A 14,244-nucleotide genomic window follows, 5' to 3' on the forward strand; every position below is an offset into this window, starting at 1 on the left:
ATTGGTTCTGAGGAGTGGATTGGACTGAATGTGGACTAAGAAAAGACTTAGGTGTGGAGTAACCATTGGAAAAAATGCTTGGAAAGCTTGCACAGGTAGTGGCTTCTTGCCTATGATGAGATGGCTGTATATATCCACAGCCACATGTAGCAGTTGGCTTTCAGCTCCCCTTTGAGGCAATCGGAAAAACAGGCCTGCAGTCTCTTTGTCCACAGTCATCACACACCTAAAGTAATGTATGAGGATGAGTTATTGAGAGATCGATGGTGAAAGAGACAGCAAGAGTTTTAGTGTTGGAGGGAAACTTTGCTTACCATTTTTAAACTTTCCCCACAGATCTGGAAAACACCATGACAGACTGAAGTGTTTTGTGGAAATCCTTGCCTAAGCAGCTGTGATTGATGCTCAATGGTGCAGTTAGATAATTCCCCCCATGGTAATTTATACATCACATCCAACAAACTTGCCTCATCTCATCCCACCATATCAAAAGTCATTACGACCATGTGTACCAGGAGCTTTCAGTGGGAGTGTGTGCACAGCCACTTTTTCATGTGAATAGGATAATGTGAATTTTGCCTGCATGTACAGCTTCATGTTCATATGTACTAAAGCTGTACATGCATGGAAAATCTCTATTCATGTGAAATGGTGACTGCACATATTGGAAGCATTGTGAGTAACATGAACTCTCGGTGGTGGGTTCCTGTTATGTGTGGTTGTAACGTCATGTTTAAAGGTAAAGGTTTCCCTTGTTCAAAATTTAGTTGAATCCGACTCTAATGGGTGGTGCTCATCTCTGTTTCCAAGCCGAAGAGCCAGCACTGTCCAAAGGCTGGCACGTGGCTGGCATGACTAAATGCCGAGGCACACAGAATGCTGTTACCTTCCCACCAAAGTGGTACCTATTTATCTACTTGCAATTTCTTGCTTTCGAACTGCTAGGTTGGCAGGAGCTGGGGCCAGAGACAGGAGCTCACTCCGTCGCACGGCACTAAGCAGGCATCGCTAGCCACAGGCTGCATCCCCCTACCCTGCCCCGCTGAGCCTGTAATCTCGGGCTCTGGATTTCTACCCCAAAGGCTGGTCCTGATAGCTCCACTGTTAATACAAAGGTCTTATGTTTTGAAATTAATAGCTCTTTACTACTACTAACAACTGCACCTGCTTTCTTTCACACAATAGAGTGGCAACTAGTTACTTTTAAACTAGAAAATAAAATAAGTTACATTTATTTTCCTATGCCTATGCTACTTTAATGGAAGTTAGCTTTCTCATACATTCCAGTGTGATGAGGAATAAGCAAGGATTCCAAACTTGTCAAAAAGTGAAGCTTTTTCCTCCTTGTGAGAGGGTGACAGAACTTTGACAGTTGATTAAGACCAACATAAAAATCTGATTTCATATGCATATTGATTCATCACATTGAGAATACTGAGAACAGTTTAACAAGAACTGTTCAATGACCTCAACTTGATGTGGTTATAAGGGGGATGCTGAAGTTCTCCAAAGCACCTGCTCTTGTTGGCAAGTACTGGGTGCTATATTTTTTATTGACCTGAAGTCATCCAATAATGATGACCTACTTCTAGTAACCAAGTTTCATTCTGGGTTGCTATATTAAAAGAAAGACATCATTTAGCCCAGGACTGGCAAACTTTACTCACAATGCAATTGAAGTCAATGGCTTAGAAAGGTATAACTCTGTACTGTCAGGCAGATAAAGGGATGGACAACAATCTTTTCCTTGGAGACAAAATGACTTTTGTTGTTGTTGTTCAATCACACAGTTGAGTCTGACTCTTCACGACCCCATGGACCACATCACACCAGGCCCTCCTGTCTTCCGCCATCCTCTGGAGCTTGCTCAATTTCATGTTTGTTGCATTGATAACACTGTCTAACCATCTCATCCTTTGCCATCCCCTTCTTCTTTTACCTTCAGTCTTTCCCAGCATCAGGGTCTTCTCCAGTGAGTGCTCCCTTCTCATTTGGTGGCCAAAGCATTTGAGCTTCAGTTTCATTATCTGTCCCTACACAAATGCTCAGTTTAAGGCAGGCCTTTGTTTTCAGTGATGTGCAAATATTTTATTGATTGATTGATTGCCCACCTTTGTCAGTGAAATTCAAGGCAGATTACAAATATGAATTTAACCAGACAGTATAAACCATCCACGAAACAATAAAATTTGACTAGGATTATATAATTGGAAAATAATGCAAAACAGCAATGTCCCCAGACTTACCTGGGGTTGCCTTTGTGACTGTGGGGTTGAAAGCAAGCAAGGGTGGGGGAACCTCTCCTTCCTCCCCTTGGCTTCATGGCTGTAGTAAAGAGCCAGGTGCACGGGCACCAGCAGCAGCCCAGGCCAGCCAATCATCCACCTGGGGCCAATGGGGGGGGGGTGAAGGTTCCAGGAGGACCTAGAAGGCAGAGGCTTCACTCTAGTCTGCCTTTGCTCTATTTCAGTCAGTGCTGCTGTGCGGGCTTGCTCACTGTGAGCTGAAGCTTCCCACCCCACCATTTCTCAGTTTGTGCATTGTGGCAGTGTGTTAATTCGGTCTTCTTACTTGCATGCTGTGTCACACTTTAAGGTAGGTGGTTTGGGCATCAGGCTGGATCCTTGGGGGGGGGGGCTGAGCCTGTGTGCCTGCCTCCCCCATTCTGGGGACCCTCATAAGGGAGTAGAGCTGTTCAGCCATGTGCCCACTTTGGGGGCTGTTGCCTGGCCCTCACCTCCAGGTGGCAGGGAAACCATGCAAAGGCTTGTGCCCACAGGCTTGCCAGGTCCCCTCGTTGCTCCAGCGGGGGGATTTGGGGGGCATTCTGGGGGTGGGGGGATGCCCCAAGCCCTGTCCCCCCAGCCACACCCCCAAGAGTGACCACCTGCCCAGCCACCCCTTTCCCTCCCCTCCTGCCTGATTTAAAGGGCTTCAGCTGATTGGCAGGGACCACGTGGCCCACTGATCAGATGGAGGTCCCTTTAAATCAGGCAGAAGGAGAGAGTGGTGGTCAAGTGGTTGGTCGCTCTTGGGGACGGGGCTTGGGGCAGAGTTTCTCCCACTGGCCTGCTGGCCGGGGGTGGATTAGAGCCCCCCAAAGTGGGGGAACCCCTGCCTGGACCTGGGGGCCAGTAGCCTGTGTGCCCATGTGAAATCCTGGCACTTGCAATTCCATGTTGCTCCCCCAACAGGCAGGCTAGGAGAGGGTGGGTTTCATTGGTCAACAGGTGGGTTGTCCATTGCTGGCTACGTGCCCCATGTGTGCCAGTGCTCCTATAGTTGTACTCAATAAAGCTGTGGCTTGTTTCAGTCCAGTCATGTTCATTGGTTGGTCTGTTCTCCACTTCACCCATGCTCCCTCCTAGGACTGCAAATACCTGTCTAAGGACCTTGGACTTTAATTTCCTACCTAGCTACCCTGTCTCTTGATTAGTAATGATAGATTACTCAGGTGAAATTCTCACATCAGCCATTAGGCAAATCTTTTTTTTTAATTGATATATCTCCAGATATTTTATGCATATCTTAACACTTCATTTTTCATATTCTCCTCTAAGAATCAAATTAAACATTGAAAGCGTATAAGTACTCTCTATCCTCATTATCTTATTCCCTTTCTTTACCCGCTTGCCCAAACCGCCGTACAACTTCCTCTAATTCATGATCTAAACATTATTACATTCTTCTTTAAGTTATTCAAGACTTCTATACTTCTTTTGCTGGATCCCCTCCGTGCATCCTTATTTTATACTTATAGTCTTTCTTCCATACCTATAAAGGAAAGTTGAACAGGGTTGCCTCCGAAACTGGGTGCTGCAGAGGAAGCCTCTGCAACAGGAGAAAACCCTCCTCCCTCTTATCGGGGGACTTCCCCTCCTTGCTATGCCTGTTGGCTTTAACTATTCCATTCCTATTGTCTATTTCCCATTATTATTATTTCCAGTCATCCTATCTACTAACTCTAACTTAGTCTATATACTAACATACTATCATACTAACTCTCTTACTTTATGGATTACCTTTCTGCTTCAAAACATAATATCACAGTTCAAACACTTCCATTCCTTAATTTGGTTACTTCCTCTACTAAATCTTCTAAAGTTCTTTAAGTAGATAGGCATTTATTTAGATGAAATATTTGTTTGTTCATGTTTTTCTATTAAGGGAGAGTTAGGAGGAATCTGATATTAATCTAATCTAGTCTTTTGCAACTCTGCTGTTGGACCATTGGTTCATCCAGTCTAGTACTGTCTACTTTAGTAGTACTACAGTTCCCAAAACAGAGGTCTCTTCCAGCTGTGCTCCCCAAGATCTGTTTTTATCCTGCTTTCTCTAAGAGCTTTAGTAATGGAGTAAATAGTTCTTCCTGCCTTTTCCCTCTTGACAATAGATGTAGGTTAGGCTGAGAGACTGATAGACAGAGTGAGGATCTGAACCTGGGCCACCCAGGTCATTCAAACCACTATACCATAGTGGATCACACTGACATTTTTAAAAAGGAATTTAGATTTTTTGGAGATGGAACCCTAAAATCTTACAAATGTGCTCAATCACTGAAATTTGGTCCCTGCCAGCCCCTCTACCCCTCCTTGAACCCTGCAAGCAAATGTTTATAGTGGAGATATAATTCCAAGTGTGTAAAAGCATAACGAATTTATTGTACATGAATAATTTTTGGTATTACTTTTTCACAGTGATGGACTTAAATTTGGAGGTGCCTCAGATTAGCAGATTATCTGATTTTGAATAAAGGCCTACCTTTTGTGCTTTAGGCATATCAGTATGGCGCTGAGCACGTACAGACCGTGCTGATTTCGGTGGTTTGGCAGGTGCACAGTACATCTCCAGGCGCTTCAGGTCACAGCTCTGGAAACAGCATTCATCCACTATTCCTTTGGTGGGGTTTACACGTCTATTGCTTCCATACCCTGCTGGTTTACCTGTATGGGACAAAAACATCAACAATTGATTAGAGAAGTCTCAAGAATCTAATTTTCGAGTATTGTTAGCTGGGTCATCTCTCGGCATGAAACAAAGCACGTGCTTTGATATATTTAATTGAACCATCTTGAGAAAGATGAGAATCAAAACAGGCTTAAAAGGGAACAGACATGTCCTTATCTCACGGCCCCACTGAGAAAATTTAATTCCACTCACTAACTTTGGACTCCAGCGATTAGTCAGGTAAAATTTTATGTGACTGTTATTTTGATTTTAAAAATTAACGTTTCTGTGATTCTTCGAAAGCAGTGAAAGGTCTATTAAATACCTGATAATTACAGAACAAACTATGCATAGATCAGACACCTCAATTCCTCAGGTCCACTAGGGATAAAATAATGGATAAGAAATAATGTCAAGAGAAAATACAATTATAATGGGCAGTATGGCATCTCTCCATCTTTCATCTGATGGGCAGTTGCATTCTTTGATTACTTTTTTTGGGTTGTTCACGGCTCCCCATGGACAGATGAATCCAAAAGTTACATTCTGGTTTAATATTTTTGGAGAGATGGAGGACTGAATGCCAGGACTTCCTATTTGAGATAAGGAAACTTACGTATTTAAACTTTGATCTTTTATTTGGTTTCTTAAGAATATGAGCCCTTAATAGTTTGAGATGAAAATTTCCAGTCTTTTGTTTCTTATCATAGTTTGGTATGTGTGCAGGGTTTTTTGTTGTTTTTTTAAATTGAGCAGTAAGGTGGTGTCTCCTAGAGGGTTGCCAGTTTCCCCCTGGGGGAGGAGATGTCCCACCTGGAGCTCCTGTTGCTCAGCTGGGCAGTGGAAGGAAAGCCCTGGGAGAAACAGAAGGTGTGAGCAGCTTCCCCGGCATAGGATTCTAGGCTTCTGGCATTACCTGGAAGTGACTTCATCACATTGGGTGATGCTCTAGCCATCACCCAATAGAATTTTCGGTGAATGCTAGAACATAACCCTGGTGCAATGATGTAACTTCTAGAGTCTGCCAGAAGTGATGTCATTGCTTCATGGACACCAGTGGCTTCCCACACGAGATGGAAGTCCCTGCCCCCCATCTCCCATTGGTTGCCAGGCCATGCAACCCTAGTCTCACACAATTTTAAAAAACTGTTCAGACATATTTATAAATAGTATGACTTTGGTTGACTAATGGAAGCTTTCAAAGGAGCTAGGTCTTATTGTATAAGAAAGTATATTTTTCCACACTCTGCTGAAATCTGCATACAATTTAGCTGGATGGAAATCACTGGGGTTTGTTTTCGTAATTGCTTCCTAATGTTGTCTTTCTTTCTTTCCCCCCATATTAACAATGGGAAAGCTACGTTCAGAAATTCACTACAAGATTCGTAATGGCTGCATGAGAACATTTCCGGCTTCTAGTTGAACAATTTAATACTTTGGGAATTCTGGGGCAAATGTGTCAAACATGATAAAAAGGTATGATTTCCCCATGCTAACATCTCATGTGGGATTGCATGTTATTCCTACTAGCTACTATGCACTGGAAATCCCATGGGCATATTGTCTGGAAGATGACATGTGCTGCATCAGAACATCTGTTCTCATGCAGATATTTCTGAGGTTTTGACTACAAAAACTGGTCGGGTATTTCCATGGCATCTTATAGAACACATTTTAAAAACTGATCCTTTGCTTTGGGTTAACCAGCCATAGATAATCGCACGACAGTCTTCGTGCTTGTAACAGTTGTACCTAATGGGGGAATGGCTCATATCACAGCTTGTAAGGACTTGCTTGCATTGTTAATGCTTGAAAAGCAGTACAATTTTGCACCCATGTGAATGAAAGAATTACTAAACTCATGGGATTAGAAATTTTTGAACTACTGTTCCTTTATTGCCCCAGAACTTCACTCTCTGCTAAGACTTAGTTCTCCTTAATTTCTGGTTTAATTTCTGTAACTAACTCTGGAATGGGAACTTGCGAGAGTCAAGGAAGGGCATATGAGTTGCTGTTGGCACGATAGTGCCACCTCACTTCTGGGAAAACCCAGGAATGACATCACACTGTTCTGGTCCATAGAATTTTTGACAATGCCTGGACTGCTGTGACATCACTTCTGGGGGAGACCCAGAAGTGACATAATGATGTTGTGCTGACTGCAATTTTTTTACTTTATTGTTATCTCACTGGCCTCTGGGGGTGGGAGATCTCTCAGCCCCAGTGGGTAATGGGCAACCCTGCAAGCCAGTTCCTAATGCAGAATTCCTAGTGCATCTGTTCCTGGTGAGAAACAAGCGTGGGTGACAGAGAGCCAGACGTCTGGGGCAAAATTCATATGAGGAAAATTTTGGAAGCAACTCCATGGGAGTTTTAATAGACCAGCTCTTCTCTTGTAATAAAATAAATATTGAGCCAACAACATGCTGTACTCTGAACTATGCATTTGCTTTATAGGGTTGCCAGGACCTACATTTCTGCCGGGGAGGGGGATCTCCGGGCCTTTCAGAGACCCCAATTTTACCATAGAGTTTTGCCCCCAAACTAGAGCGTCACCATGTGATGTTGGTGGCGTGGTGACATCACTTCTGGGTGACATAATCGTGCTGTGTTTTGGGGCATTTGTGGGTGGGGTTGCCCCTGCCAGCCAGCTGGCCAGCAGCAGGGAGGAGCCTGCAAAAGCAGGGGAAACCCCACCTGGACTAGGGGGCTGGAAACCCTATTGCATTATCATTATAAATACTAGAAGATTTCAGCAACTGTTCCCGGGGGCTATAAATTAATTCAAGATTTAATACTTTGCCAATCACAAAAGACCCCCTGCTTGAAGTAAAAGCCACATTATGAATGAAAAGGCTCTTTAAGAGCCAGTTTGGTGTAGTGGTTAAGTGTGTGGACTCTAATCTGGGAGAACCGGGTTTGATTCCCCACTCCTCCACTTGCACCTGCTGATGTGACCTTGGGTCAGTCACAAGCTCTGGCACAGCTGTCCTTGAAAAAGAGCAGTTTGTGTCAGAGTTCTCTCAGCCCCACCCACCTCACAGGGTGTCTGTTGTGGGGAGGGGAAGGGAAAGGAGGTTGTAAGCCGCTCTGAGACTCCAAGTGAAGGGCGGGGTATAAATCCAATCTCTTCTTCTCTTCTTCTTTAAAATAGGCATGAAAGGTCAAATTAACATGTATATGGTACTATAAGGGTGCGTTCAGATGGGGCGTTTCAGCCAGCATAAACTGTACCGGTTGGAACCGGTGCAGTTTATGACGGCTGAAACACGATCACACTTACCTCCTGTCTGCGGAGCCCATTGCTGTATGCCCATTCACATGCAGCGGGCGTCGGCTTTTTTTTTTTTAACTCAGCTTGAGCATGCGCATAGGCAGCCATCCACAGAATGGTGATCTTCACGCATGCACAAAACACCCCGTCTTACATTTAAAGTTTAAAGGTAAGGACTTACCTTTAAAGTTTAAAGACCAAACTGGCCTCCCTGAGGTCTCGGAGTCCTCCAAAACCTTAAACTAAGGACCTCTTCTTTTTTAAAAAACAAATGCCGGGGCGAAGCTTCGCCCAAGCGCATATCGCCAACCTAACAAAAACAAAATGGCGGGCGAAAATTGGAAGCTTCGGGCTTCCGAACGGAAGTGGCTCTACAACGTTGGAAAGCGATCAGATGGGGGTAAAGCGATTACAACCGTTGCACTCAGAATACCACCACTTGGGGACCTAGTGGCAGAATACAACGGTGTAAAGCTCTTTGCAACGGTTAGGGACGGAAGGCAGATGTTTGCCGTGTGAACACCGGTAAGTACACCGATTCCAACCGGCACCTATACCGTTGCAAATGCCCCATCTGAACGCACCCTAAATGTTAAAAAGTAATTGGCCAAAAAGCTGCAGAAAGCTAGAAAAAGAATGAAGTCTTTGAGCCCACCCTAAGGTGGGCCTAAGGTGCTCTGTCTAAGGTGCCCTGATGTTGGAAAAACCTGAAGGTGAGAACTACCAGAGCACTTTATTGAAACAAGCTTCTCATATACTTTGACCATTGTTGTAGCACCATGGAATATTCATAGGGTTGCCAACCTCCAGGGCCCCCCTGAAGATTTCTTGGAATTATAACTGATCTCCAGACTGCAGAGACCTGTTCCCCAGGAGAAAAAGGCAGCTTTCTAGGGTGGATTCTATAGCATTATAACCTGCAGAGGTCCCTCCCTTCCCCTCACCACAGCTTATCCTCTCCGGGCTTCACCCCCAAAATCTCCAGGAATTTCACAGCCCAGAGTTGGCTTTCAGGTGTTAACTACTCACAGCAACCAAGGGACAGAAAGGCCTGTTAGTGCAGAGACAAGAAAATGCAGCACTATTTCAGAAGCGCTTACACACATTTTGAAGTAGAGATAGGCTTATCCCACTACCTTGGATCAGAGTAAGGCTCAGGAAGTTGAGATGTTTCTCAAATTTGTCAGATTTCCAAGCTACTTTCAGAGCTTGGAATGCCTCAGAAGAGTCATTGCTCTCCCTCCTATCCCTTCTCTTTTCTCCCATCCCCTTTCACTTACTTGTTGGCTACCCCTCCTACTTTTTAAAAAAAAGAAGGCTGGGAATCCAGAAGAACAAATGCCTCAAATAAACCATGTATTACAAGCCCAAAATCTGGAAACATGCAGACAGATCATACAGTAATGTTGGTGCTGGGATGTGGCCAGAGGGCATTCAGATAAGCAGAAGAAGAAGAGGAGGAGGAAGAGGAGGAGACTGGATTTATACCCCGCCCTTCACTACCCAAAGGTGTCTCAGAGCGGCTTACAAACTCCTTTCCCTTCCCCTCCCCACAACAGACACCCTGTGAGGTAGGTGGGGCTGAGAGAGCTCTTGACAGAAATTGCTCTTTTTCAAGAACAGCTGTTATCAGAACTATGGCTTGGCCAAGGTCATCCAGCCAGGTGCAAGTGGAGGAGTGGGGAATCAAACCCGGTTCTCCCAGATTAGAGTCCGCACACTTAACCACTACACCAAACTGGCTCTCTCCAGGCAGGATTGCTTGAGGTAGCAGAATCAGCTGGGGAAGGACTAGAAAGAACTATCATCGGGAGAGATGGCTGGATTCAGACTAAATTTTCTGACAGTGGAAGGGGTCTTTTACAGACCCATTATTTGCCCCACATGTCGTTCCTGAGGGTGTCTGCGATGGGAGGCAGGGCAGTTCTGTTCTGTGGCCAGAAGTGCATTCTATTAGTGGAAAATCTAGTCTGGGTCCAACCCGTAGCATAGATACTCCTGTTAGAAGTTGAGACAACACAAGGTGGTTCATAATTAGTTGTTGTTCTGTAAAGCACTGGTCACATGATGGGAGATAGCAGGCAAAGGAAAACAGTAATAAATAGAATATTCTGGGCATTCCATTGCTTGACACTCATCGTCTTCCTACCCTTTACAAAGACTCTGTACAGACTCCACAATATTAACATACATTGTAGGTGGTGAAGGAGGAGGACAGGATAAGTCTGTCTTGCCAAAGGCCATCTGGCAAGCTCCTGGCCAAGGTGGGTTTTGACTTGGGAAAGTTCCACCTCTCAGCCACTTTATTGCATCACATTTTACATGCTCACAGTCCATGGGAAGCGCATTCCCCTGCCTTCTGGCAACTGTGGAAGATTTGTATTCGTGTGCAGTCCTAAGGATATCAAGGGGACACAAGGACATGAAAGTAGTGGTTTGCATTTTGGCCTAATGGGAAACTGTGGAGGATTGTGCAAATAAGTAGCTTTGAAGGATCATGGTCACGAGCATTATGATCAGTCCCTAGAACCCAAAGGGCTTTATCCTTAACTTTGGCAGAATAATACTAGTTATTATACTGAATCAGACAACCATTGGTCCATCAAGGTCAGTTTTGTCTACTGTTCCTGACAGCAGCTCTCCAGAGTCTCAGGTGGAGTTTGCACTTGGGATAAAACTATGCTTTTGGCAGCCACTACAAGTGCCCCCTCCAGAAATCTAAACCTGAAGAGGCAACAGAACTCTTAATCTCCTCAACATGTGTGACTTGGTTGATTCTCTGCTGAAATGTGGCCCTTACTATGCTCCGTGCTTTGCCAATAGCTATACCATGCTTTGACTGTTAGGTATAAAAATGATTAGTATACAAATATCTCAGACGTTTCTAGTCATTGGAGTTATGTGCCAATCTCAGGAGTGTCTGGATGTTTCTTCATTGTTGCTAGGTATGCTTTTATAAGGAGCTGCGGTGGCTCAAGTGGTTAAAACGCTGAACTGCAAGCTGGAAGGTTGGTAGTTTGGCAGTTCGAGACCCGAGTGTGCCGCATGACGGAGTGAGCTCTCATCTCTGGTTCCAGCTCCTGCCAACCTAGCAGTTCGAAAGCAAGAAATTGCAAGTAGATAAATAGGTACTGCTTTGGTGGGAAGGTAACAGCGTCCCGTGTGCCTCGGCGTTTAGTCATGCCAGCCACATGACCACGGAAATGTCTTCAGACAGCACTGGCTCTTCGGCTTGGAAACGGAGATGAGCACCGCAACCCTAGAGTCGGATTTCACTGGCAAGGGAAACCTTTACCCTATGCTTTTATATCTAATTCTGAGGGAAATAGGGAAAAATGACTCAACACTGGAGACTTCTTTGGTTTAAAAAAGGTGCCTAGGACTATATGATGTATTGTATTCCAGGACAGGGCTATTTTTGGGCTGGAATGCACAGGAACGGAGTTCAGGCTGGCTCCCAAGTTGCCCATGCCCAGCAGGAACTCATTAGCATAATAGGTCACACCCAACAGCAGAAACTCATTAGGGTTGGCTACATTAGGGGTGTGTGGCCTAACATGCAAAGGAGTTCCTGCTACAAAAAAGCCCTGGGTTTTGACAACAAACAAGGTAAACAGAATAACAAGCAAAAGGTGGGTGTGGCTGGATGAACACACTTCTGGTAACATGGGGGTGCAGCCTAATGTGCCAATGAGCTGTGCTGTCAGGGGTGTGGCCCAATATGCTAATAAGTTCCTGCTGTTGGGTGTGGCCTATTATGCTAATGAGTTCCTGCTGTGCTTTTTCTACAAAAAGAGCCCTGTAGTTTAACTTTGTGGGGTAAGAAATGTACAAATATCCTTTTTTTCAGGTTTTGTCATAACTGGGGCATTTTGGAGTCTGTGTGCACTCACTTTCTGGTCTCTCAGTCATGATACCTCATTCAGTCAGTGATTAAGTGAGGCCTATTCAGTTTTCACAACCAAGTAGAAGATTGTTTTGTGGCAGGCACGAGCTGCTCATGCACTCCCTCCATCTTCTCCTCATATGCAGAGTGGGAATGGCCTCCTGGTTTTGGAAGCTGATAATTAGACTCAGATTTGTGGTGATATCCAAATGGAAGAGCCTGGGCAAGCTAGAGAGGGTTTAGAATCGCAGGTCTGTGGGGAAGAAATAGATTCCAGTTTGCCCAGCTATCTATATTTGGACATCATAGCAAACATTTGGACATCATGGCAAACTGAAGCACCACACACTGTAATGTGCACTGAACTAACAGCATGCCCAGAGCCAATTGGCAGTCATGTGAACCAGCTGTTTAGACTACAGCCAAACCAAAGTCCAAAGATATGAATTATATCTGTTGACTTATATTGTATGTATGGTTCTGTCCTGAAATGTGTCGTCCCTTCAGTGAAGTGCTTAAGATGAAGCATGTCAGCATCTGCGCACTTAATGTCATAAAATGTATTATGTTGATGATGATTATTATGATTACCTATACAGTTGCTGAAACATCCTGTTGTGTTGCTATGACACTGCACATTGCTCCCACATGCCATACATTCCTTTCATCATGACCCAGTTTCAGGGTTTTTTTCTGGCTGTCATTAATACGATCCTTATGTTTATTCAGCCTTCGGAATTGCTGACTGCAACATGTAAGAGTCTTATGCCTTCATTTGCTGATGTTATTACTCATGCACTTGAAGTGAATTTATTCCATCACATTTTTTTGGTTAGCTCTCACGAGGTTTCCTATCATGCAGATCAAAAATGGTATTTTGGCTACCACTTTAATCTATTGTAATCAAACTGACACTGCATGTGCTACAAACTGACGTAATGTTTAATCACACCATTCTATTGGCTCTTGTAAAAAAAATTGTGAGTTATAAAATTCTACTCTTTGAACAGCTGGCTTCTGAAACAGCAGCACTTCACTTTAAATAGGGCTAGTGATGTAATTTCTGTACTGTGTCGTCTGCCCTGTATTTTTCCCCATCTAAGATTTTCTTTACCATGAACATTATCGTTCAGCTAGACTGAAATCCAGTGGCATCTTAGAAACCAGCAAGATTTCCAGGGTATCAGCTTTTGAGAGTCAGAGCTCCCTTGGTCAGATACAGGTAGGAATGGAGATCCCGGAGTCCTGCCTGGGATATAAGGTGGTGTAGCAAAGAAAGGACTCAGGATACAAAAGTACAATGCACATTGTAATCAGCTTGATTAGAGCAGAGAGGGAATGCTTAGGGACAGAAAATTAGCATCTGTAGTGCGATAAGAATCCTGTGTCTCTGTTCAGCCCTGGGGGGGGGGGTCCATTTTAATGAATTTGTGAATGAAATCAAATTTAGCAATCTCGGATTGTAATCTCCCCTTGGGGCTTCACTGTCTGAAGAGTGCCCGTTTTAGGTCAGCAATGGATTATCCTGGAAGATGAAAATATTCTTCCACTGTTTTTTGAGTGTTATGATTTATATACCTCAAAAATCTTGTTGGTCTCTCTAAGGTGCTACTGGACTTGAATGTAGCTGTTCTACTGCAGAATGTAGCTGTTCAACTGCAGAAACCATTATGATTCATTTCTCTCATTAAGTCTACTGAGTCTTAAGGCTTCATAAGAGACACTTCAGCAACAGATTCAGTTTCCTGGCCATAAGAATAATTAGGTAAAGAGTTGAAGATAAGTATACTAGGTTAGAAACTGGGGGGGGGGGGGGAGCAGACCGGTTTCCCACTTTCATTTTTTTTTTTATTCCCTCTCTGCTGTTGGAGATTCAGTCAGAACTGTGGCAAGATTCTTGGCAAGGTGAGGAAGAAATACGTTAAACAAATTCTGTTGAAATGTATGAACTTCACAGAAACCCAGAAAGAAAATGACTCTTCTCTGACGTCACCAGCTTAAAAAAAAATTAGTGTCATAGTTGTGCACTTCTACCACCCTACAATTTAGGGATCATAGCAAATACACCCCATAGTTTTCCTAAGGTTCCAAAATGTCCACCTACGGGGAGGGCGGGATAAAAATCTAAATAATAAAT

General features: G+C 44.1%; 1 protein-coding gene across 1 annotated transcript in view; it reads right to left on the reverse strand.

The window, feature by feature from the left end:
- Positions 1–4,031: 4,031 nt before the first annotated feature.
- Positions 4,032–14,244, reverse strand: part of IGF1 (insulin like growth factor 1) — a 98,531-nt gene continuing 88,318 nt past the window's right edge. Inside the window, exons 3-4 of the mRNA XM_015422626.1 lie at positions 4,763–4,943; positions 4,032–4,122 (exon numbers count right to left, since the gene is read on the reverse strand). Of these exons, the coding sequence (XP_015278112.1) occupies positions 4,032–4,122; positions 4,763–4,943 (272 nt within the window). The remainder of the gene's footprint in view (positions 4,123–4,762; positions 4,944–14,244) is intronic.

The sequence above is a fragment of the Gekko japonicus genome, unplaced genomic scaffold (genome assembly GCF_001447785.1).
Source record: "Gekko japonicus isolate JY-2015 unplaced genomic scaffold, Gekko_japonicus_V1.1 scaffold1969, whole genome shotgun sequence".
Taxonomy (NCBI): domain Eukaryota; kingdom Metazoa; phylum Chordata; class Lepidosauria; order Squamata; family Gekkonidae; genus Gekko; species Gekko japonicus.